The sequence below is a fragment of the Mustela nigripes genome, chromosome 7 (genome assembly GCF_022355385.1).
Source record: "Mustela nigripes isolate SB6536 chromosome 7, MUSNIG.SB6536, whole genome shotgun sequence".
Lineage (NCBI taxonomy): Eukaryota > Metazoa > Chordata > Mammalia > Carnivora > Mustelidae > Mustela > Mustela nigripes.
The window spans coordinates 129,358,644-129,381,422 of NC_081563.1; the positions used below are offsets into that span (position 1 = coordinate 129,358,644).

The 22,779-nt window shown below is 44.2% G+C and overlaps 1 protein-coding gene across 5 annotated transcripts in view; it reads left to right on the top strand.

Annotated features, from left to right (window-relative positions):
- The first annotated feature begins 4,036 nt into the window (after positions 1 to 4,036).
- Positions 4,037 to 22,779, top strand: part of SLC9A8 (solute carrier family 9 member A8) — a 65,327-nt gene continuing 46,584 nt past the window's right edge. For 2 of the 5 annotated variants that reach the window (XR_009405486.1, XM_059407212.1), the window contains exons 1-4: positions 4,038 to 4,674; positions 5,125 to 5,172; positions 6,500 to 6,678; positions 12,779 to 12,859. Coding sequence is in view for 4 of the 5 variants with exons in the window: in XM_059407212.1 (XP_059263195.1) it covers positions 4,649 to 4,674; positions 5,125 to 5,172; positions 6,500 to 6,678; positions 12,779 to 12,859 (334 nt within the window). In the remaining variant the exon portion in view is untranslated. Of the gene's footprint in view, positions 4,675 to 5,124; positions 5,173 to 6,499; positions 6,679 to 12,778; positions 12,860 to 13,421; positions 13,518 to 22,779 lie in introns of those variants that run through there. The other 3 variants (XM_059407214.1, XM_059407213.1, XM_059407215.1) reach the window with 3 other exon arrangements.

Sequence of the window (22,779 nt, forward strand, 5' to 3'; positions counted from 1 at the left end):
GTTTGGGTTCAGGTCATGACCTCAGGGTCATAAGATTGAGCCCAGCATCATGCTCCACACTCAGCACAGAGTCTGTTTGTTGCTCTCCCTCCCCCTCTCCTCCCATGCCCCTCGTGCTCATACCCACACTTTCTCTCTAAAACAAATAAATAAAATCTTAAAAAAAACAAAAAAAAGAAATGTTAGAAAAGGTAAGGAATGGAAGAAATGCAGAAGAGAGAGACAGTCACCCTGCTTCCAGGGGGCTTAGATTTGATAGAGGAAACAGAATGATAAACTCAGGAAGAAAAAAAAAAAAAGAAGGAAGGAAAAAAGCTGACTGTGATAAGTGTCTCAGAAACACTTATGCTGGGGCGCCTGGGTGGCTCAGTGGGTTAAAGCCTCAGTCTTCAGCTCAGGTCATGATCTCAGGGTCCTGGGATTGAGCCCCGCACCCAGCTCTCTGCTCAGCAGGGAATCTGCTTCCCTGTCTCTGCCTCTCTGCCTACTTGTGATCTCTGTCTGTCAAATAAATAAATAAAATCTTGAAAGAAAGAAAGAAAGACAGACTTATGTTTAAGACTACATACCTGGGTCATCAGCCCCCCAGTGGAGCAGCCTGCCATCTGCTATTGAATGGCTTGTGAACTAGGAGTAGTTTCCATGTTTTCAAACGGTTGAAAACTAGTATTATGAAAATGACAAGAAACTCAAATCTCAATATCCATAAAGTTTTATTGGAACAAAGCCACTCTTATTTAAATCACCTATGGTTGCTTTCCCATTGCAATGGCAGAGTTGAGTTGTTGCAACAGAGATCGGAATGCCCACAAAACCCTAAATATCTACCATCTGGCTCTTAACAGAAAAAGTTTGCTAACCCTTGCTTTAAGCTGAATGGTCAGGGAGGTCCACCCTGAGGAGGTAACATTTAAGTTGAGAACAACATGGCAAGAAAGAGGAAGGTTGGGGGTAGAAGGGCAGAAAGAACAGAGAACTGAGGTAAGAGCTTTACTCTAATCCTGTATCAGCCTTCCAAAGAGGGGCTCTGCCAAAAACTATGATGGGACGCTGAGGTTCTGAAGGTGCAGTGGTGCCCCAGGGTCACAGAGCCATGGATCTTGACTTGGGATAGGGAACCGGGACTGCGTGCCCTATTCCAGCCTCTTTTTGGCCTGGGACAGCACAGGAGCCTAGGAACTGCAAGGGGAGTGGCTTTATTTGCCTTCCTGGGGGTAATGACCGGGGATTTCTGATTTGTTCCCAGGAATAGGTGAGAAAGGCCTGGGATTTGCCTAAGGGCAGGTGTTCTACAGACTCCTGCTTGGCAGCAAGCCCATGACCACAGGATCTTCGGCAAGGGCACAAGGTGGAATGCCACGTAGAATGGGGCAGCCCTCAGAGAATTCAGGAAGCAGCTTTCATCCTGAGTAGCCCACAGTTGGCAGCTTGATAGAAAAGTCCTACCCCCAGCTCCCAGGGGTTTGACTCCGGCCAGGCTGGAAGGAGACTGACTCAGAGGGTACCCCACTCTCAATCTTCTACGAGCCGGTTCATTTCTGACAGGCTCTGCGATAAAGGAGAGAAGCAGGCTGTTGGCCCCATTTTAGAACCAGAGAAACTGAGGGCATGGAGAGCAACAGGGGGTAATTGGTAAAAGCAAAACTCTGTGCCTGCATTCCAGACTCAGTATTTCCCAGTGTGTGATTACAGGCAAGTGGCTTCTCTGTTCTTGGGTTTATAGATAAGATAGTATCTGCACCCCCCCCCCCCAAAAAAAAGAAGAAGAAGAAGAAGAAGAAGTAAAGACTTAAGGAAACAAAAGCTCAGCACCACACCTACAGGAAGAACTCAGTAAATGTTGGCTGATCCTAAGCACATTCTCTGTTGGCTTTGACAACAGCCCTAAGAGATTCTAGAGCGGCACAGGATTCTGGGTAGGAGCCAGACAAATCTCTTCTCCACCCAGTTCTTCAGGGCCAAAACCTTGAAATCATTCTTGACTCCTCTCCTTCCTTTACACACCACAGTCCCTTAGCAAATCCTGCCTTTAATCACTCCTGTCATCTCCATGATATCACTTTAACCCAAACTGCCATCAGCTCTCACCCAGATTAGTGCAGAAGCCTCCTCGCTGGTCAGGGGGCTGCCAACCGCCCAACTCTCTGTAAGCGAGCAAAGGGGTCCTGATTAGAAAAAATCAGGTCAAAGCACTCTTCTAAAAACCCTTGCGTTTTCTAACACATCTAGAGTTAACTCTCTCCTTTATTTATTCAATGATCACTTATTATTGAGTACCTACTACTATGTGCTAGGTGCTGCTCTAGGCACTGGAGATAAAACAGAACAAAACAGACAAAAACCTCCGCACTCAGGAAGTTTACATCCTCCTGGATGGAGGACAGTAAGCAAATGTAGAAGTAAAACATATCAAATGGTAGGTGTCACGGAGAAAAATAACTCAGGGAAGGCTTTGGATTTTATTACTGTTACTTTTTTTTAATTTAAAGATTTTTATTTAGGATGCCTAGGTGGCTCAGCAGGTTAAGCTTCTGCCTTTGGCTCAGGTCTTAATCTCAGGGTCCTCGGATCGAGCCCCACCTTGGGCTCTCTCCTCAGCAGGGAGCTTCTCCCTCTCTCTTTCCCCCCCTCTCTCTGCCTGCCTCTCTGCCTACTTGTGATCTCTCTCTGTCAAATAAATAAAATATTTTTTAAAAATAAAGATTTTTATTTATTCATTTGAGAGAGAGAGGATGAGCTAGGAGAAGGGCAGAGGGAGAGGGAGAAGCAGACTCCCCACTGAGCAGGGACCCTGAAGCAGGACTCCAGCTGAGGACCCCAGGTTCATGAGCTGAGTCCAAGGCAGACACTTAACCAATTGAGTCAGCCAGGTACCCCAGGTTTTAGATTTTAAACAGGGTGGTTGGCGAAGTCGTTATGAACAAGGTAAAGGTTAAATAAAAAGCCCCAAAGTGGGAAAAGTTGAGCTCCAAGGGGCAATTCAAAAGTGGAATGTTCTAGACAAAGGCCCAAGCAGTAAGTACAGTGGTGGAAGTGTTCCTGGTGTGTTTCAGACACACAGGGGAAGCCACTGTGACCACAATGAAAAATGTGCAGGAGGGGGAAAGTGGACTGACCTCAGAGGAGTAAAGGGGCAGGTTATTGAGTCCTGTGGATTCTCCAAGTCTTTTTTTCTTTGATTGAGATTGGAAGCCAGTGGGGGTTTTATTTATTTATTTTTATTGTTATTATTAGTGTTAAAGGTTTCATTTATTTCAGAGATCATGAGAGGAGAAGATGGGAGGGGCAGAAGCTGACTCCCTGCTGAGTCAGGAGCCCCTCAACCAAGCAGGGCTCGATTCCAGGACCCTGGGATCATGAACTGAGCTGAAGGCAGACGTTTAACCTGCTTAACCACTGAGCCATCCAGGTGCCCCATCAGTGGAGGTTTTAAGTAGGGGAATGACTAGGGGTTTAAAGGATCACTGTGCTGGCTGTGTGGCTGGCTCAGTCAGAAGAGCATAAGACTCTTTCTTGATTTCAGGGTCTTGAGTTCAAGCCCCATGTTGGGTGTAGAGATTACTCAAGTGATTAAAGAAAAAAAATTTTTTCAAGGCTCACTGGGGTCCTCTGTGTGAAAGACCACAGGGAATAGCCACAGAGCCAGTGAGACCTATGACAGCTGTTACGGGGTATGATGGCTTGGACCAGGAAGGAGGTAGCAACAGCAGAGGTGGTGTCATACCCAAAAGCCTTACACAAGGGTAGGAGTCCTCCTGATGGGGTCTCTGTTGCCCCATAAGCCTTGTTCCTTCCTGTAACCCCAACCCCAGAGACCACAGATAGGCACACAGAGGTGTCTAATCGGTATTTGTTGTTTTATTTATGAAATTAACAAATGATCCAGGCCTAGGTTATCATCCCCTATTTTATTTTATTATCTTTTAAAGATTTATTTTAGAGAGAGTGGGAAGGGCAGAGGGAGAGAGAGAGAAACAGAGGGAGAGAAGGAGATGCCCAGCTAAACTCAGAGGCGAGCGGGGGGCCTCGATCCCAGGATCCTGAGATTATGACCTGAGCAGAAATCAAGTCTGAGGCTTAACCCATGAGCCACCCAGGTACCGCTCATCCTCCTCTATTTTAATGATAGGCATATAATTAGAATTCAGTAAATGTTTACAAATAGAATACTGCACAATTCTGCAAGGCCAGGTGGCTAGTCCTCTTTACAGCGAGGAAAACTGGGGCTCAGACTGGGGAAGTGTCCCCTGGGGATCCTTCTGCACAGCCTTGGCCAGAAGCTTCCGTCCCAACTTTCGGTGTCAAGTCTTGGATACTGGGTGGAGAGCACCTGCTCTCAAAGTGAGTCACAATGACCTCACAGGAGTTGCTCTCAAAGCTTCTCCGCCCCAGAATGAAGAAAAACCGAAACTTCATGGGGCCAGGAGGTCACAAGGCGCAAACCGATCTGATGTCCTAAAAGTGCCCTGGCCAGGTCCTCCCACCTTCAGGCCACAGAGACGAAGGGACAGAAGGGCCGCCCTCTCACGGCTGAGGCCCCGCCCCCCCCCGCTTGTCCGTCCGCCCGCGCCTCCAGCGGAAGCCGGAAGCAAAAGCAGTCCCTGCTAGCCCCCGGCTCCGAACTCGGTGGTCTTGGAGGCTCCGCAGGATGGGGGAGAAGATGGCGGAAGAGGAGTGAGTGGGCTTTTCCCGGGCGGCGGAGGCGGCAGGGCTGGGCCCCGGCGGGTGACAGCGAGTGCCTCAGGCCGCCCTCTGGCCCTGAAAGGCGGAGCTCCTTGTGCCGGTTGGCCAGGACTGACCATGCCTGTGCCAGCGAGGAGGGCGGGAGGGACGGGCTTGGGCCCAACCCGGCCCTGCAGCCTCCTTGAGGTCGGATCGTCGTGTAGGGTATCGGCAGCCCAGGGCAGGCCTCAGAAGCCGTCTGGCCGAACCCGAAAGCCAAATTCCACTTTCCGAGTTTTCGGTCTTCTGATAAATCAGGGAGAGCTCCGCCTCCTCCTCCAGGAAGTCCCCCACCCACTACTTAGCCAGTGGCCTCTTCCACGGTAACGGTGGTTTTTCGCATCTGTCTCCTCCACCGAATCTCATTCATTCGTTAACGGTTGGCCATTTACTCTATTCCAGGCCCTGGGCACATAGTAGTGAAGGAGGCCGACCAGGAACCGCCCTCAGGTAGTTTCCATTCTAGTGGGGATAGACCCTAAGCAAGCAAGAGGATTTCAGAGTGCTAAAAGAAAAAGGAAGTGTCAGGATGATGAGAAGGAGGGATAGGAGAGGGAACACGCAAATGCAAAAGGCTAGAAGCAAGAAAGACCTTAGTCCCTTTGAGGGACAGAAAGCAAGGCAGGATGGCTGGAGTAGGAAGAGCTAAGGGGCTAACTACACGGGATGAGATAGAGATGGGGGGCGAGGTGGGGGTCCTGTGTCCTCCCGGTACTTATCGGGAAGGACGCCACTCTTTAGTCCCTCCCCATCAGCTGGGCACAACCCATTGCATGTTATAGACGCCCCATCTGTGCAAAAGGGTTTGTGGTTGAAATCCGATTCCCTCCCCTAACATCTTTTCAGATATATCTCTTGGCTGGCTGGGTGGTCATTTCATTTCGTCTTTATTCAGCAAATGCGCTATTGTGGACACCAAACCTGGGCCTCCGCCACACAAAGCAAAAGAGATGGTATGGCCCAGTGATTTCAACCTGGGGCTCAAACTTGGTTAGCTGAGACCACGGCCAGGTTATGCAACCTCTCTGAGCTTCAGTTATTCGTGGGTAAAAAAGGGAAAGGAACAGTCCCCACCTCAGGCCTGGTATGCCTATTAAGTGAGAGGTTGTGTGTTATGTAGTCCCTGATGGGAAGCATTTACTCCATAAACATGAGCTATTATAATCACAGTTGCGGTGATTATTATGTGAACGTTGCGCTAGTTTACAGTCCCATCCCAGAGTGAGGAGAGAGCGCTGTGTAGAACGGAAGAAGTGGGGTGGGTGCAGTATTCCAGAGAAGGTTACATTTGAGCCTTTAGAAATCTGAGAAGGATTTTGTCAAGTGGGATGGGGTGTTCTAGCCAGATCAAGAGTTGGGTAAATTGGGTGACTTCTTCAGCTTGCTGCTATAATTCAAGGAAAAGAATGTAAACAGGAGAAATAAAGGCGCCAAGTAAATAACGTCGGATCTTGGAATGGGATGAGACTTCAGTTTGTCTCCATTTAAATCCTCCCATTAAATGCCAGAGAGCAGGCGGCATTTGGTTTCTACGCTGGCCCTGATTTGCCCTTGTTCCTGTCCTCTAAGTGGCTGTGTTTGGAGCACCTGAAGGCACTGGTACTCTCTGCTGTGGCAGACAGGAATTTTCTGAATCAGTTTCTGTCTGAGACCTGCCTGGTGGTTGTTAAGACGTGAATCCCAGCATCCTCTGTGCCAGGTTCTCCTTTGTGTATGTGTGTTGATACTCAGGGCCCTTTTCCCTTTGTCTAATCCTGCTGCTTTTTATGTCCAACAGGTTCCCTAACACAACTCATGAAGGTTTCAATGTCACCCTCCACACTACCCTGGTTGTCACCACGAAACTGGTGCTCCCGACCCCTGCCAAGCCCATTCTCCCTGTGCAAACAGGGGAGCAGGCTCAGCAGGAGGAACAGTCGAGCGGCATGACCATCTTCTTCAGCCTTCTCGTCCTAGGTGAATGTGGACACCCCCTCATCTGCCATATTGAGTGTCTGTGTGTGCTGTCACTAAGGTCAACCCTGTCTGAGCCACCATTTACTTGATTTCAGGTCTTTCTTCCATTTGGTTTGACATCAAACACTGAGGGACAATGATTAATTCATAACACAACAGGGTACTCCTCTTTCTTCATAAAGTCATCGAGCCTAGTAATTTTGAAGAGCTCTTTATAGAATATCTTAGATGTCTTTTGGAAGAAAGAAGGGGTTTTTGACCTAGAAGGAACCTTGACCATCTTCTTATTTAGTGGATTTCAAACCCCGCTCACCAATGTGTGTGTGTGGGTAGTGCTGGGAGCAGGAGGTGGGCTAAGTCAAATGGGAGGGCATCTGACTTTCTGACCAGAGCAGCCTTTTGTCTCCCATTAGGCTTCTGTGTAAATTTTACTTAATTAAAGGTTTTGTTGCCACGTGAAAGATCAAACATCCTTTCTCTTACCCTCTGGCTCCCATTAACTGTGGTTAGGACTTCTGCCATATCTGCGTACCACCTATGTCATTGTTTACTTAATACCATTTTTTCTTTGAACAGATGTACTCTCAAAAGTCTTGTTTTGTTCAACCTTCTCCAGTAATGAGTGAAAAAATTTAGGCCCAGAGAGATTAAGCAATTGATATGCCTGGTTTTGGGGAGACTAGAGATTAATATTTGGATTGCCAGACCTTAGTCGAGAAGTTTAGGTAAAAGGCAATAACTTAGATGCCTCCCAGAGACTGTAGACAAGTGTTTTAGACCAAAAACACTGAGCAATTGAAACTGCACAACCACTTTCTACTAGCTGACAAAGGAAGAAATAAAGCTTCAAATTTGACCCAAATCCAAACTCTTCTTGGAAGAGTAGAGTTGGCATATTTACATTTTCTGTTCTTCTTTTCAGGATACTGAGCCATATTTCTGATTAGATTAGGTCTTTTCAGAGGAATGGGAAGTACAACCTGATTGAAAGGTACAGAGCATTTCGCTGATGTCATTGAGGACTTCTTTGAAGAAAACTAGAACTTCTTTCACATTTACATTTGGATTCTATTAATAGTCAAATAATTTTAATAATCTAATCAATCTAATCATTTGATTTAAAATCCCAGGGCTCAGCCTAATCTCTCAAAAAAACTTTTAAATTGGGAGACCTAGGTGGCTCAGTTGCTTGAACATCCGATCGTTGGTCTCAGGTCTTGAGCCCATGGTTGTGAGTTTGAGCCCCCTGCTGGGCTCCACGCCGGTCAAGGAGCCTACTTAAAAACAAAACAAAACAAAAAAACCCTGCACAACTTTTTAAAACGAATACTGAAAAATACAAACAAGTGTACAGTGTCCCACATGGACCTGATACGCTGGAGTAATTGTGTACCTTGTAAATGTAGTTGAATTCTGCTTCTAGGGGATTACTTCAACAATCAAGTACTCTTTTTGTTTTTCCTTTTTTCTCGTGATATTAGTTGAATTTAAAGAAAAGCCGTACTCTTCTTGATCAAGAAGTCTTTAGTACCTGAATCCTTAATCCAGAAGGACCAGTATTATTAGCTTCTTTACTTTATTGTCAGTTTGATAAGGTCAGCAGCATACAAGGCAGGCCTGGAAGAAAACTTTAGTTTTGTAGTTACTTTGTTTCCTGGGAAGATAATAAGGGTAAGTCAGATTTTCAGAGTAATTTTCAGGGTGTGGAGCACTGAAGGTTAGTTTGTGCCAGAAACCACAAAACAGGCTGTTAGAATGCTTTTTGGTCCTGGCAAAACCCTGTGCAGTGGTAACACATGTGGGGGCCGGAAGGGTCTGAACTGTTATTTATTAGGGCAAAAATTTTACTTGGATCATCTTTTCAAGCAGATCATGAGCCTAGACTCCAGAGTCACTCTCGTGTTGGGGGTTTTGTTTTTACCTCATCAGGCTGTGGGCAGGCTATGAATTGGTATCTCAACGTTTTATGCGTAGGTCAGCATGCATGAGCAGAATGGAATGCTTTCTTTTTCAAGAGATTTGGAGGCATTTTTACTCTTTTCTTGTATATTATCAACAGAGTATTATATGTCTTACATATTAGTTGTCTGAACAATATACATCTGATAAAGTAAAAAAAGAATTGCAGTTGATAGTGCTAACTCACTAAATACATGAACTACAGTGAATTGAGGGAAATACTAGTACCTAGCTTATTCTAGACTTCAGGAACTCCTAACCTGGAACACATGTAACCACTTTTGTTTACTATTTTATTTCTTTTTTAAGATTTTTTTTTTACTGGGGTGCCTGGGTGGCTCAGTTGTTAAGTGTCTGCCTTCGGCTCAGGTCATGATCTCAGGGTCCTGGAGCCTCACGTTGGGCTCCCTGTTAAGCGGCGAGCCTGCTTCTCCCTCTCCCTCTGCCTGCCCCTCCCCCAGTTTTTTTCTCTGTCTGCTTATTATTTGAGACAGAGAGCACAGCGCAGGGAAGGGTAGAGGAAGAGGGACAAGCAGACTCCACTGATCAAGAAGCCCAACGCAGGGCTCGATCCCAGGACCCTGAGATGACCTGAGCTGAAGGCAGAGGCTTAACCCACTGAGCAGCTCAGGTGCCCCAGATGCTGCTTTTGTTTACTATTTTAGTCAAGTCAAATGAAAGTATGACTTTTATGTCCTACAAGCTTGACAAAGGATTATAGTGTATTCCCGTTTTTGAGGAGGGATGCCAAAACACCAGTTACTTTTGACTTTAAAAGCTTGAAATCAGTTGATTTAACCCTTGATGTTCTTGGACTCTGCAGAAACAATGGTGAGTCATTTTTATTGACTTACATTAGAGTTAACAATTAGCATCATTTGACACATTTTATGGGCCTTTAAATTTAATGGAGTTATTAAAATTGATGTGCCTATGTTTTAATATAGTTTCCATAATTATTACTTTGGGCATGAACATTTAAAAGCATATTAACTTGTAGTATACCTGTCCTCCACACCACACAGAAGTTTTTGTCCTTTGTTATTTTTTTCCCGAATATTTCTGAAAGCATGGATGTGTATATACATGTATACGTTCATAAGCACATTCGTAGATACAGGCACATCTAGTTTGTATTTTGTTTGTTTTAATATAAATAAGTTCCTATAACTTGCTTTTTCATCTCAGAATGTCTTAAGAGGTCTTTTTACGTTACTACTCTTTTTTATATCTACTTCATCTTTTTTTCTTTTAAAGAAGGTGTATGTGTTAAAAGAAACATAAAATATATCCCATTTTAACCATTTTGCAGTGTACAATTCAGTGGCATTTAGTACACGCAAGAGTGTTGTGCAACCATCACCATTATCTAGTTCCAGAATGTTCTCATCACCCCAAAGGGAGACCCAGTACCCTTTAAAAGCTGTCACTCCCCATCCCCTACCCCCACTCTCTAGTAAACACTATTTTGCTTTTTATTCCTAGGAATGTGCCTAATTCCATTTCAAGCAAATAGAATCATACAATATGTGACCTTCTACGCCTGGCTTCTTTCACTTAGCATTGTATCTTCAAGGTTCATCTGTGTTGTAGCGTGTGTTAGGAGTGTGTTCATTATTACAGGTGAATAATCTCATGGAGATACACCACATTATATTTATCTGTTCATCGATTGTTGGACATTTGGCTTGTTTCCATGTTTTGGCTATTGTGAATAGTGCTGCTGTCGACATTTGTGTACAGGTTTTCGTGTAGACATATATTTCAATTTCTATTGGATACATACCCAGGAGTGGAGCTGCTGGGTTAAATGCTTACTCTATGTATAACTTTCTCAGGAACTCCCGAACTTCCTACAGAGGCCGTACCATTTTACATCCCTTCCAGCAGTGCCCCTGTGTCCCAGTGGCTCCACTTCCTTGCCAACACTTGTTACTTTCCGTCGTGTTGTGTTTTTTAATTATGGCCATCTCAGTGTGAAGTTGTATCTCCTGGTCCTGATTGTCATTTTTCTAATGACCAGTGATGTTGAGCATCTTTTCCTGTGCTTATAGGGCATTGGTATCTTTGGAGAGATATCTTTTCTGGTTCTTGGCCCATTTTTTAAATCATATTGTTTGTCTTTTTGTTGTTAAAAAGTGCAAGAGTTCTTTATGTATTCTGGTTACTAGACCCTTATCAGATAAATGATTTAGAAATACTCATCCATTCTGTGGGGGTCTTCTTTTCAGATCTCATTCTTTTAAGTGGCTGGAGACTGGCCCTGGCATTGATAAGCCTCATATTTAGCTCTTTCTGTTAATAGACAGTTTTCCCCCTTTGCTCTTTTTTTTTTTTTTAAAGAGTGATAGGGGAGGCACAGAAGGAGAGAGCTGGATCTCCTGATCCTGAGAGTCAGGGGTCTGACTGAGCCATTCAGGAGCCCTCCCCTTTGCTTTTAAAGGTGCAAATTGATGTTTGATTTATTCGGATAAACTTTTTAAATCAATTTTTTCCTCTGGCTTGGTGCAGAAGAGGTGCAGAAGCTGAGCGAACTGCCTAGATCTGTATTCAGTGTACTTATGTACCTGCCTTTAAAGACAATAGGCCTGCCTTTATCGACATATGTTGTGCTTATGCATTAGAACATTTTTTTTCTTGCTCTTAGCATTTAATATAGGATTTTTCTAACGAGGTTAAATATTTATAACAAAGTAACACCACAGATTGATAGTTTAAAGCACAGAACGAAAGGAGACACAGTTTCTCTATGTACAACTATTTCCTTTTTCTGGTCACCTGGTACTTTTTGGTGGGCCTAAAGATACCTAGTTTGTATGTGCAGGCTCTAAAGGTGGCCATTTACCTCACTGCAGATTGTTTAAACGTTTCCTTTTACAAAAAAAATCAACAATTATTTTTAGTGCTGTTAAGATAATACTATGATTAATGAGATGGTATACCACCTAGGCATGTAATGAAAAAAAGAGACACGCACACTTGCATTGGGACCATGAAATTACATCCAGGAATTATTTATGTGAAAGTATGCTTTGTGGGGTGTCCAGAAACACTTTTTTCTTTCAAACAGTTTTACCTCCTCTTGTTTCCTTTCTTTGCTTTCATGACACCACCTCTGTGAGAAAAGTCAGACATTACTCCTATTTTTTTTTTTTTTTAAAGATTTTATTTATTTATTTGACAGAGACCACAAGTAGGCAGAGAGAGAGAGAGAGAGAGAGAAAGAGAGCAGCAGTCTCCCTGCTGAGCAGAGAGCCCGATGCGGGACTCGATCCCAGGACCCTGAGATCATGACCTGAGCCGAAGGCAGCGGCTTAACCCACTGAGCCACTCAGGCGCCCGACATTACTCCTATTTTGGTGACTGAGGAATGAAGGCAATTGGGAGGGAGGTAGTGGGTGCCTGTGGTTAAGGGTCCGGGGTTGGAATTGGGCTCAACCCTGCAGCACCTACCAGTGACGTGAGAGTATGATAATAATAACTAGTTAAGAGGAGTGTTGGGGGCCAAGTGAGCAAGTGTTTGGGAAGTGTTCAATATAGTACCTGGCTCATGGGAAGCCCTTAACCATTGGGAGCCCTGGTACCCAAGTGAGGATCAGGCACCCCATCTTTTGGTCACTGATGTTCTCAAAGTATTTACTTGGTCCTCTTTGTATTCTCACTTCCTTCTCTGTTAAAAGGGAACCAATCACACGGTGGCAAAATACTTTGTGTCAACATCTTCTGTGGCAGTTATATTTGCATAAAAGTGATTGATTTCATGGACTTCCTTCTCACCATTTCTAGTTTTCCAGTTATGTCAAAACAGAAGACTTTTCTCAGAATCCAAGAGATTCAAATAAATGATGGTATTAGGCTTAACAAGTTAGAAAAACATTAGGTGTGTGTTATTCTCTCGTAACTCCTAGCAAACACAGTAGTCCAGGCATATAAAGAAATATGGAAACAGTGTTATGAACACCGTGGGTCTGTTTCCAGGTTAAGAAATAAGAGCTTGAAAATACAACTGCAGTTTATTGTGTCATTGTTCCTTGTACATACATTTTCCTGGCAACACCCCCAGAAATAACCGCGGCTTTGAACTTGGTGTTTATTACTTAAAATTGTGCCATTCTAACAATGTCTTCTTTTTTCCCCACAGCCATCTGCATCATATTGGTGCATCTACTGATCCAATACAGATTACATTTCTTGCCGGAGAGTGTTGCGGTTGTTTCTTTAGGTAAGTGCTTATCCGCAATCCTATAATAAAAGCGGTAACAATACCATTTTTCCAGTGCCTTCCTAGTGCCAGGAACCACACGAGATGTGGTTCATTCTTGGTTTCATTTAATACTCACTGCCAGCTGCCAAGAGGGTGTTATGATCCCATTTTACAGATGAGGACACTGTGGCTCAGAGAGGGGTGCTGACCACCTAAAGATCACATAGAGGCCCCCTCTATGTAGCTCGAAAGCCTTTCTACTTCTGGAGCTACCGTTGGGGCACACTGACCTCTGTTCCTAGGCTGTGCAGACACCCAAATCAACTAAGATGAGTAATTGACACTTAATTCATAGGGTCACTGAATTTTACAGCCAGAAGGGCCTCTCACTTGATGGTTTAGGAAGGAAAAATGGCTCACTTCCATGTCAGTCAAGAGTTAAAGTCTTCAGGAACATTCCATTCTACCTCACATTTCTCTCTTGTTTCCTGCGGCAGTTAATTATTAAGATAATTAGCCTCTGTATGTCAACTATACTTCAGTAATAAATAATAAAAGAAAAAAAGCTAATTAGCCTCTACATAAAGGGAATGAATCAGTGTAATAACAGATGCAAGCTCGCGTGCAAGTTAATTGAAGTGGTTAATGAAGGAAGGTGCCGGGACCTTACTTTTCAGTAAGTATTAAAATCAAGACTAAAATGTGGGCGGGGTGCTTAAGGCATAGTATATAAGCTTTCACTAAGATCAGCTAAGGCATTCGTCAGTTTATGATACCGTAGTTACTTTTACTAGTTTCCACTTGCCTACTAATGGTATTTAATTTCTCCTTATCACCAATGATGCTCTGTAAGTTAATTTTCTTTGCCTTGGAGGTCTTGTTTAGTGTGTGTAGTAATACTTTTACAGGACAGCAATGGTTTAGGTTAGCTTTGGAGGTGAACATTCAAACTTTGATTCACCTTCTCTTGTGCCTTCTGCATTCCTGTATTGTATTCCTGTATTCTGCTCAGCCCCTCCTGTGTTTTCCTGGGCTTCATGTTGCTACTAAGTGTCAGGTTCCTGCCTGTGGGCTTTTGCATTACCACCTCATGCAAGCCTCATACCCCCCAGTGATGCATATCTTAAGGAAGAGACACCACTGGAGAGTACTAGTCTTTGTAAAGAATTAGGAAACAATTTTCCTCAGAGTTCCCATTTTGTTCAGCAGTCTCTAGAACTGCACATCCTGGCAGATTCAAACAACCTTAGCTGACGAGATAGTCTTTGAGCTCAAAGCATGGGATGGTCATTTATTAACACCCCTTTCTTGCTCTCTGGCATGCTGAAAATAAACTGCACAACTAATACCTAACAGGACTCCAAGGAATGTACAGTTTTGGGCTCAGTTTTCATAGTTTCTTAGAATAAGAACTGTAGTTGATGTATATTTAGGTATTATTCACATGGAAAGGATGGTTCTTTTAATTTGGTTTGGAATGTCATGTTCACTTTTGAATGTTTGGGTAACTGCAGGTTAGCGAACACCAGTGCTTGTTTTAGGAATTACAGTAGACATTGTTGGTTGCCTACCCAACAGCCATTTTCCCCTCCTTCCTTGAAAACACCCTAATTTTGATCAGGAATCTTGTCACAGTGCACACAAAGAAGATGAGTTCCTCCAGGTCAAGATGGTCTTACTGCCATCACGATAATTCCACTGTCCTTTGCCATTGATTGGTTGAATGGCGTGAAGACAGGAAGGCAGTATGAAACCCCGTTCTGGCCCGTGAGACCATGGGGAAGGGCTGAGTGGAGTGCATTCTGTCCTCTCTGATTTAAAAAAAAAAAAAAAAAAAACTCCCCTACTTTTGATGCCGTCCTATGAGGATGTGATGCCTGGAGCACTGGTGCATGTCCTCAGTCACACTGTGGCTCAGAGACAAAAGCCAGAATGCTAAGGATTGCCAAGAGGGACCACTGGGAAGCCTGGATTCTTTTTTTTTTTTTTTTTTTTTAAGATTTTATTTATCTATTTGACAGAGATCACAAGTAGGCAGAGTCAGGCAGAGAGAGAGGAGGAAGCAGGCTCCCCGCTGAGTTGAGAGCCCGATGTGGGACTCGATCCCAGGATCCTGGGATCATGACCTGAGCCGAAGGCAGAGGTTTTAACCCACTGAGCCACCCAGGCGCCCCCGGAAGCCTGGATTCTTGACTGCATTGTTGTTTTGTTGAATTGACAGTTCTAGATCTGCCTGCTCTATGACGTAACAAACATCGGTGGTTGAAGCCATTTTTAGGCAGGTGTTCTACTTGCAGCTATAAGCATCTTAACTGATTCAGGACTCTTTCCACTTGAGGGACAAAATCAGTTCACATTGATTCAAAGCAAACATATTGGGGAGGGTGGAATTGCACACCCACTGGCCCAAGGAACCAAAAAACCTGCAGGGGGCACTAGCTTGCAGCTTAGCTGATCACATCTCCTGGATTTCGTTTTTTCTTCATTTCTCAACAGTGCTCCCCTTTGTTTTGACTTCACTCTGAGGCAGGCTTTCTCCTGAACCTTTCCAGCTTCAAGCCTACTCTCCTTACAGTAGCAGTCATAGGGGGAAAAGTGGCCTCCTCTTCCCCCTGTTCCCACCAGAAGTTGTAGGATGCACTCTCACCTCATAGCCTCCCCCAGTTTGGACGGGAAGTGGAATGATGGTGGGGATTGGCCAAGTCTCCCATCCACAGGTTCATTTCTTCACTGATGCAGCAGAAATAACTGTAGCCTGTACAGCTAGGTCATGGGAGGGTTGATGGAAAATCAGTCTTGCTTTGAAAACTTCCGTTAGCTAACTCAAGTGATTGGAACGCTAAGAGCAGTTCCCAGGGAGAGGGCTGGGGTCCAGAAATACTTTTTATTATGTTAGAGGACATTTGGTTAGAATTTAGAAATGCTGACAAAGCTATCCAAATAGTTCTGTATTTCATAAAGCTATGTCAATTGAAGGAAAACTTTTTTCCTCTTACTGGAACAAAGTGTAACAAAATATTGAGATAGCCACCATTTCAAGAATTTCCAAGTTTTGTGCCAACAAAGAATCTAGATGAAGCTGCCGGAGAAAATGAGGTTTTCCGTCTTTCGGGGATAAGCTCTCCCAGCCTACCTCTTCTGGCCCAGAGTTGCTTTTCAGTTTGCTGTCATTTAGAGACATGATTGGTCTTTGATGTTAAAGATTCAGAGTTCCTAAGAAACTATCTGTATAGAAGAGAACTATCTGCCCTTTAAAAGCACATTTTCCCCTTCTATTTTATTGTATTTTCAGGTGAATCTCCAGACTTTTCTCATTCTTTATAAGAAAGTATCAACATGAAAAAATTTTTAAGAGATTTTATTTATTTATTTGACAGACATAGACAGAGGGAACACAAGCAGGGGGAGCAGGAGAGGGAGAAGCAGGCTTCCACTGAGGAGAGAGCCCTATGTGTGGCTTGATCCCAGGACCCTGGAATCACGACCTGAACTAAAGGCAGATGCTTAATGGCTGAGCCATCCAAGCGCCCATCAGCATGAAATTCTAAAGATACTTCCTTGACACTTCTTCAGAGCTTTTCGGATACTTTTTATACTTATGAAATTCTGTAGCTTAGGGCTTTAAAATTTTTTTTTTTTTTTTTTTTTGCACAAATAGCTATACAGAAAGAAAAATCCTTTTCATTAACAACTTCACCTGTTTTTATTATGCTTCATTCTCTTCCAGACCATACATAGGCTTGTACAGATTAGATGACTTTACTTGGTTTGAGTTTGTATCATTTTTTGTGTTCTTCCTTTATACTACTCTTTCCATATATTAAGTTCACATATTTACATTTATTGGTGCTGATTTTCTGTGTATTTTGGCCTGAAATTTTATAAGGTATAAAAATGAAATAATTATACTGCCTCCCATCCACTGCTGTATGTAGCAAAATGGGATTTTCTCCCCCACAATCATCCTTCATTTTACAGAGAAGAAAAGTCAGAAGGGGTTAAGTAAGGACTGGAAATTTGCCCTATCCAGGGCCAAGAATACTGATAATTAGAACCCAGATTTGATAGAATCATTGACTAGGATATGCAGAAGTGCTCCCTCGTTATAATATTCTTAATTATGTGCCTTTTTTAAAAGTTTTTTTTTAAAACTGTGTGCCTTTAGTTTTATTAACTCATTCTTGTTTTGACTAAAAGATTTTAGTTTTTTTAATTCAGTGCTCTTTATGTCAATGGTGATTTTGAGTGGAATGTGATGGAAAAAATCACTCAGTTCCTGAGTTATTTACTAAAGGAAATTCAGAGGAAAGCAGATGTAGTAGATATTCTGATTATACTTAAGTTCTTAAAAATTTTTTAATTTTTTTTTTTTTTTTTTTAGACAAAGGGAGAATCCTAACTGAAACTGTAATAGCTTTGTTCGTTTTTAGACTATTAAAGTCTAACTAATGCTGACACAGCTTACAGTGTCTCAGGGGGAACCCTCCTGAATCTGAGGTGCTTTGATTTTTTTTTTTAAGAATTATTTTTCTTAAAGATTTTATTTATTTGACAGGTAGAGATCACAAATAGGCAGAGAGGCAGGCAGAGAGAGAAGGGGAAGCAGCCTCCCCGCTGAGCAGAGAGCCTGATGCGGGGCTCGATTCCAGGACCCTGGGACCATGACCTGAGCCAAAGGCAGAGGCCCACCCCACTGAGCCACCCAGGTGCCCCTGAGGTGCTTTGATTTTTTTTGATTTTTTTTTTTTTTTTTTTTAGAGAAGAAACAGGCACTCATTTGTTGATGTTAGAGGAGCTGTCTTAGAGGCAGAGGCCAAAATTGGTTGTCAGATTGACAAAATGATCGTGTGAGACTCAGGATTTTTGAGGCTGTCATGTTCCAAGGAAGAATGCTAGCTAGCACTGTCTCTTAGTTCCCGGATGCGGGTCAGAGGTGACAAGGTCTTGGAGCACCTGTTACTTTTTTACTGCCGTGAACTAAATGTGTGCTTGGTGTGGAATAATTTCCTCCTTTTTCCTGGAGTCTCGGACTTTCCTAGTTTTATGGTCATCTTCTCTCAGTTGAGCATTTTGTCTTCCATAGGTTGTATATTTTATTTTATTTTATTTATTTATTTTTAAATTTATTTATTTGTCAGAGAGAGAGGGAGAGAGAGCGAGCACAGGCAGACAGAATGGCAGGCAGAGGCAGAGGGAGAAGCAGGTTCCCTGCGGAGCAAGGAGCCCGATGTGGGACTCGATTCCAGGACGCTGGGATCATGACCTGAGCTGAAGGCAGCTGCTTAACCAACTGAACCACCCAGGCGTCCCAGGTTGTATATTTTATTCTTAAATCTTCTAGTTACGTGGGAATAGGGAGATAGGCTAAGTTTTAAAATAAGAAAGGTTGTTAAATAATTGTATTCTGAAAGCTGGTGTTTGGGCTGATTCCTTGAATTTCCTCTTTCACCACCTAAATGTTCTCTTCTGTGGTGGAAAAAGGAATAATGTTCTTCTGAAAATGTGAGCTGCTTTAAAAACAAAACATATAAAACAGGCTTTCCACAGAAAACAGACAGCCCTGAGGTACGGATTCTCATCTTAACCTGCGGGACTCCTTTAAATTACTTTGAGGTGTCTGCTGTCAACTAGGTAGCAGAATCAAGGATTGGATTTTCAAAATTACCTTATGATAATATGACTTGATTCTATAATTACAGCTGATAAAATATGCTAAAAATATTTTCAAAAAATCATTTGTGGCTCAAAGAGTATTACATAATTAATTATATTCCTTTTTGCCTCATTATATAGTAGCAGACCTATCCCCTCGTGAGGATCAGGGTCCATTATCCCTGCTAGTACAGTACCCTGTTTCTAGACCAGCTGGTCTGTTGGCTCAAGTTGCCCAAAGGGACTGGTCAGCAGCCATTGCAACTCTTACTATGTGAACCCTGGGGGAAATGTCACCTTCTGGGAGCCAGGACCTTTTGACCCCCTGAGCCTAAAGTTTCAGCCTAAGAACTAGAAATTCCCCAGGTAGGAATCACCACTCCCAAGTGAGTCCCTGAGAGTGATGTTGAGTGGGTAGGGGCAGATGGAGAGGGAGGGAGAAGCAGAATCCCTGCTGAGCAGAGAGCTCAGTGCAGTGCGTGCTCAATCCCAAGACCCTGGGATCCCATCCTGAACCAAAGGCAGATGTTTAACTGACTGGGCCACCCAGGCGCCCCTGGCCATTGGCTTAAGGAGTGAATTGCATCCTGAGGGGAGCATCATTCTTCACAGGAGGTCATCTCCAAGCTCGTGCCTCAGTTTCTTTGAGAGACCCTCTTACCATCCTAGCTGGCCGACAGCTTTTGGAAGGGGTGGTACATGGTAGAACTCCAAGCGGATTTACCCACTTTGCCACTTCAGTGGATCAGACACTTGTGGTTCCTGAGCAGTGGCGCAAAGACATACAGCCGGCACACATGTCAGTCTCAGTCCAGAGGAAATACCACCCTTTCTGGGATGGAGGGGGTCTGAGGTCATCGAGTTGCTATCATGTAGCTAGCTAGTCTTCACAAGGGATGAGACCACATCAGGTGACGGGTGTCAGTCTCGGTAGCTGTCCGGTCATCTGTTCAGCAATGGAGCTAGAGGAGCCGTGGTGCGTGGAGTCCGGGCTGCTGAGCCCCTGCGCAGCCCCCATCTCTGCCATGGTAGCTTCTGTGTTCCTGAGCCCGTGGCTCCAACACCGGAGTGGCCGAGCTGAGAGGCAGCGTGAATCCTCCATGAGCCATGCTTGGCTCTTTCCTCCTCCTGTCAGCTGGTCGTGAAGAACTCCCAGCGAGGTCGGTCCTGTGTAGGACCTGAGAGGGAAGTGTTGACCAAACAGCTCTAGTGAACAGAGGCCTGGGGCGCCTGTTCACGCAGGGTGCTTGTGGCCTCTAGAGCCACGCAAGCCCGATCTGCAGCGTAACACTTCCATCTTTCAGCGCGTTGCTGCTGGGCCTACCTGGCGCTAGAGCTGGGCCGTTGATGGCAACCCCACCTAGAAAGGACAGTTCTGAGCTCGTGAGCACCTGACGTCCTATGCTCGCATGCTCTGTCTCTCCCAGGGCCCCAGAGCATGCCAGCAGCTCTTCGGGGTTTTTCCTCAGGTGTTTTTCAAATGGTGTGTAGTTCTCTGCTGCAAATGCCAAGACCTTGCTCCAGAAGCCCATAGGTCCGTGCTGAGCCGCCCTCTGACTGCAGCTTGCCTGAGATGTCGCACGCCAGCCCTTTCCACCATAGATACTTCTAGTTTGGTGGGGTCTTCCAGCTGGGATGGCTGCTTGAAGGGCAGCCTCGCCTGCTGCGTGGCCCTTTCTTCTGGGCCCCGCTCAAAACTGCTAGCCTCCCACAAACCAGTTATCTCCCGAAGATAAAGCCCCCACGTCTCAGAGCCCCACTTCTTCCTTAGCAGGCCTGGCGGGAGAAGGCGTAGTTGGACCCCCTTGAGTTCAACTTTCTCGGAAGATCTGCCATGCTTGCGGTTAAACCCCGCATCTGATCGTCAGTTCTAGAAGCCCACCAATTTTGGGAGATGAGGGTCTACTTACATGTTGCCAGGGAGGCCCTCCGACCCTTACCCTTTGTTTTTAAGTTGGTGATTGCCTGAGCTTGTCATTTTCTCTTTCCAAACATCATTGGCCCCCAGCAACCACCACATAATCCACTATTCTTACTTCCCCCACACCTCTTCAACCCTACAGATAATGCCTGAGCCACTGCCTCCCACCCAGTGTTCCCACTCGGTCCTCTGCAAGGGAGTCCTTGCGGTCTAAGGCAGTCCCAGGGGAGTGACATCAGGACATCCTCGTTTGCCTGCTGGCTGCTGAGTAATCCAACAGCATCTTTCAAATTTGCTTCCTGGAACCACTCCACTCTTGAAACCAGTTGTCCTAAGTTGGCTACTGAAAAGCAGGGTCTGAGACAGGGTTGGGGACAGATAGTTTATGGAGGGGTGCGGTTTACGAATAAATCTGTAAGGAAGGGAGGAAGCCAGACTAGGGGGGGAGAAAGAGCCAAATGCCAGGCCCGATCTCCATTTCAGCCCAGCCTGAGCCTCACTAGGAAGAGTCTGGGGCAGGAACCCACACTGTAGTTGCCCCTCTCGAAAGCCAGGGCGTTGGACTCCTCATGCTGGCTGTTAGTCATTGGCCGTGAACTGGTGCAGGGTGGGCACAGCTTCCTGATAAGGTGCCTCTGGGCGGCCGAGGGCACTTAGCTGGAGTAGGGGACGGCTGTGAGCACTTAGCAGCCAGCATTCTCCACGGCTCACACGGATGGGCCCAGTGAAGGGGAGCTGAGCAGGCCTCGTGTGTGAGAATGAAAAGTGCCTGTACCCTTGACCCAGCAGTCCCCCTTTCAGCGTGTTTTGCTCTGGATGCCCCGACCCATGGGGAATCATGTATTCAGAGTGATAGCAAAAGCCTGGGGGAAAAAACCCCAGGGACCCAAATTTTCAGAGTACTCTTCTACCTTTTAAATTTTGAACCATGTGCATCTGAAATAAAGTTAAAATAATTCACTCTTACACAATTCTGGATCTGCTATTCACTAGGTAAGTGATGCCTTACCTAGTGGTAAGTCATCACTTAGCCTCGGTTTCCTTGTCTACAAAATTTCATTATCTATAAAATTCAGGTGACAGGGTCTTTACTTCCTAGAATTGCAGATATCAAGCAGGGTAATAACAGAATTCACTCAGTATAATGCCTGCCTGCTAAGTTAATCATTAACTGTTAGCTGCTGCTATTAATATTATCATCTCTATAATGGTTTATGCCTTGCAGGGTAGTTGTGAGAATGAACTAAAATAACGTGTATTTTATACATCAGCACAGTGCCTGGACATAAGGGGGAGTACGTGTGTGTGTGTGTGTGTGTGTGTGTGTGTGTTTAACATGGGGCGAATAAATATATATATGTACATATGTATGTGTTTTTTAAGGGAATTAAGATTGTGTTCTACATACTGTTTGACAACCTGATTATCATCCTTAAGACATCTTAAGCATTTTTCCTGTAATATTAATTATCAGGAACATTGCACAGTGATGGTGATAGAGTAGCCATGCACCCTGGGACAGAGATGAGGGGTCTCCAGCTGTAATAGCTTTACAGATGGGGTGGGCCAGTGCAGTCTGCCTCTCTCTGTCTTAGCATCATGAAGTGGTCAGATGTCCAGTGTCACTTGCTAGCCCTGAGCCATCAGACAGGCCACTTCAGTTCTCTGAGCCTTCCTACCTGAAGCATTCTCTTGAGGATTAGAAATAATTTAAAGTGACAAATCCCAGGAGAAGGGGCTCAGCAAATAATTATTAATTGCTGGTGGTGTCCATAATGAGGTGTGTGCACCAAGATCCACTGGGGGCAGAAGAAAATGTGAGAACTTGAGTGTCTATTTTTTTTTAAAGAATTTTTTCTATTTATTTATTTTTAATCTTACTCTTTTACAATCTCTATTTTGTGTGTATATTTTCAAATATATTAATACAGTAGCACTGTTTTTTAATAAGAAATAAAAATTTATAACTCGAGAGTACATGCTTATATTCTTTTTATTGGTAAGAATGTACAAAATTGTATCTAGGTCATTATTTCCATCTGCTGAGTAGTTGTGTGGTGTGAATTCCTTCTATAGAGTGGATCAATTTGACCTAAATTGGAACCTTAGTCTCAGAAAGGAAAGCAGTAGTTTCCAGTCTCACACTGCACCAGTTTAGTCCTAGGACATCTAGAAAGGGTTGTTCAAGTTAAGGTAACAGTAGTGTTAATAACATCACATCATAGTTTACAGAGCTTTCTAGTGCCTTATAAATAAAAATATAGAAACAAGCTTAGGGAACAGAATAATTATGATTATGATCAATAGATATAATAATAGTTAATTATGAATCATTTTCAAATGCAGCTGCTTCATATGTAATTAC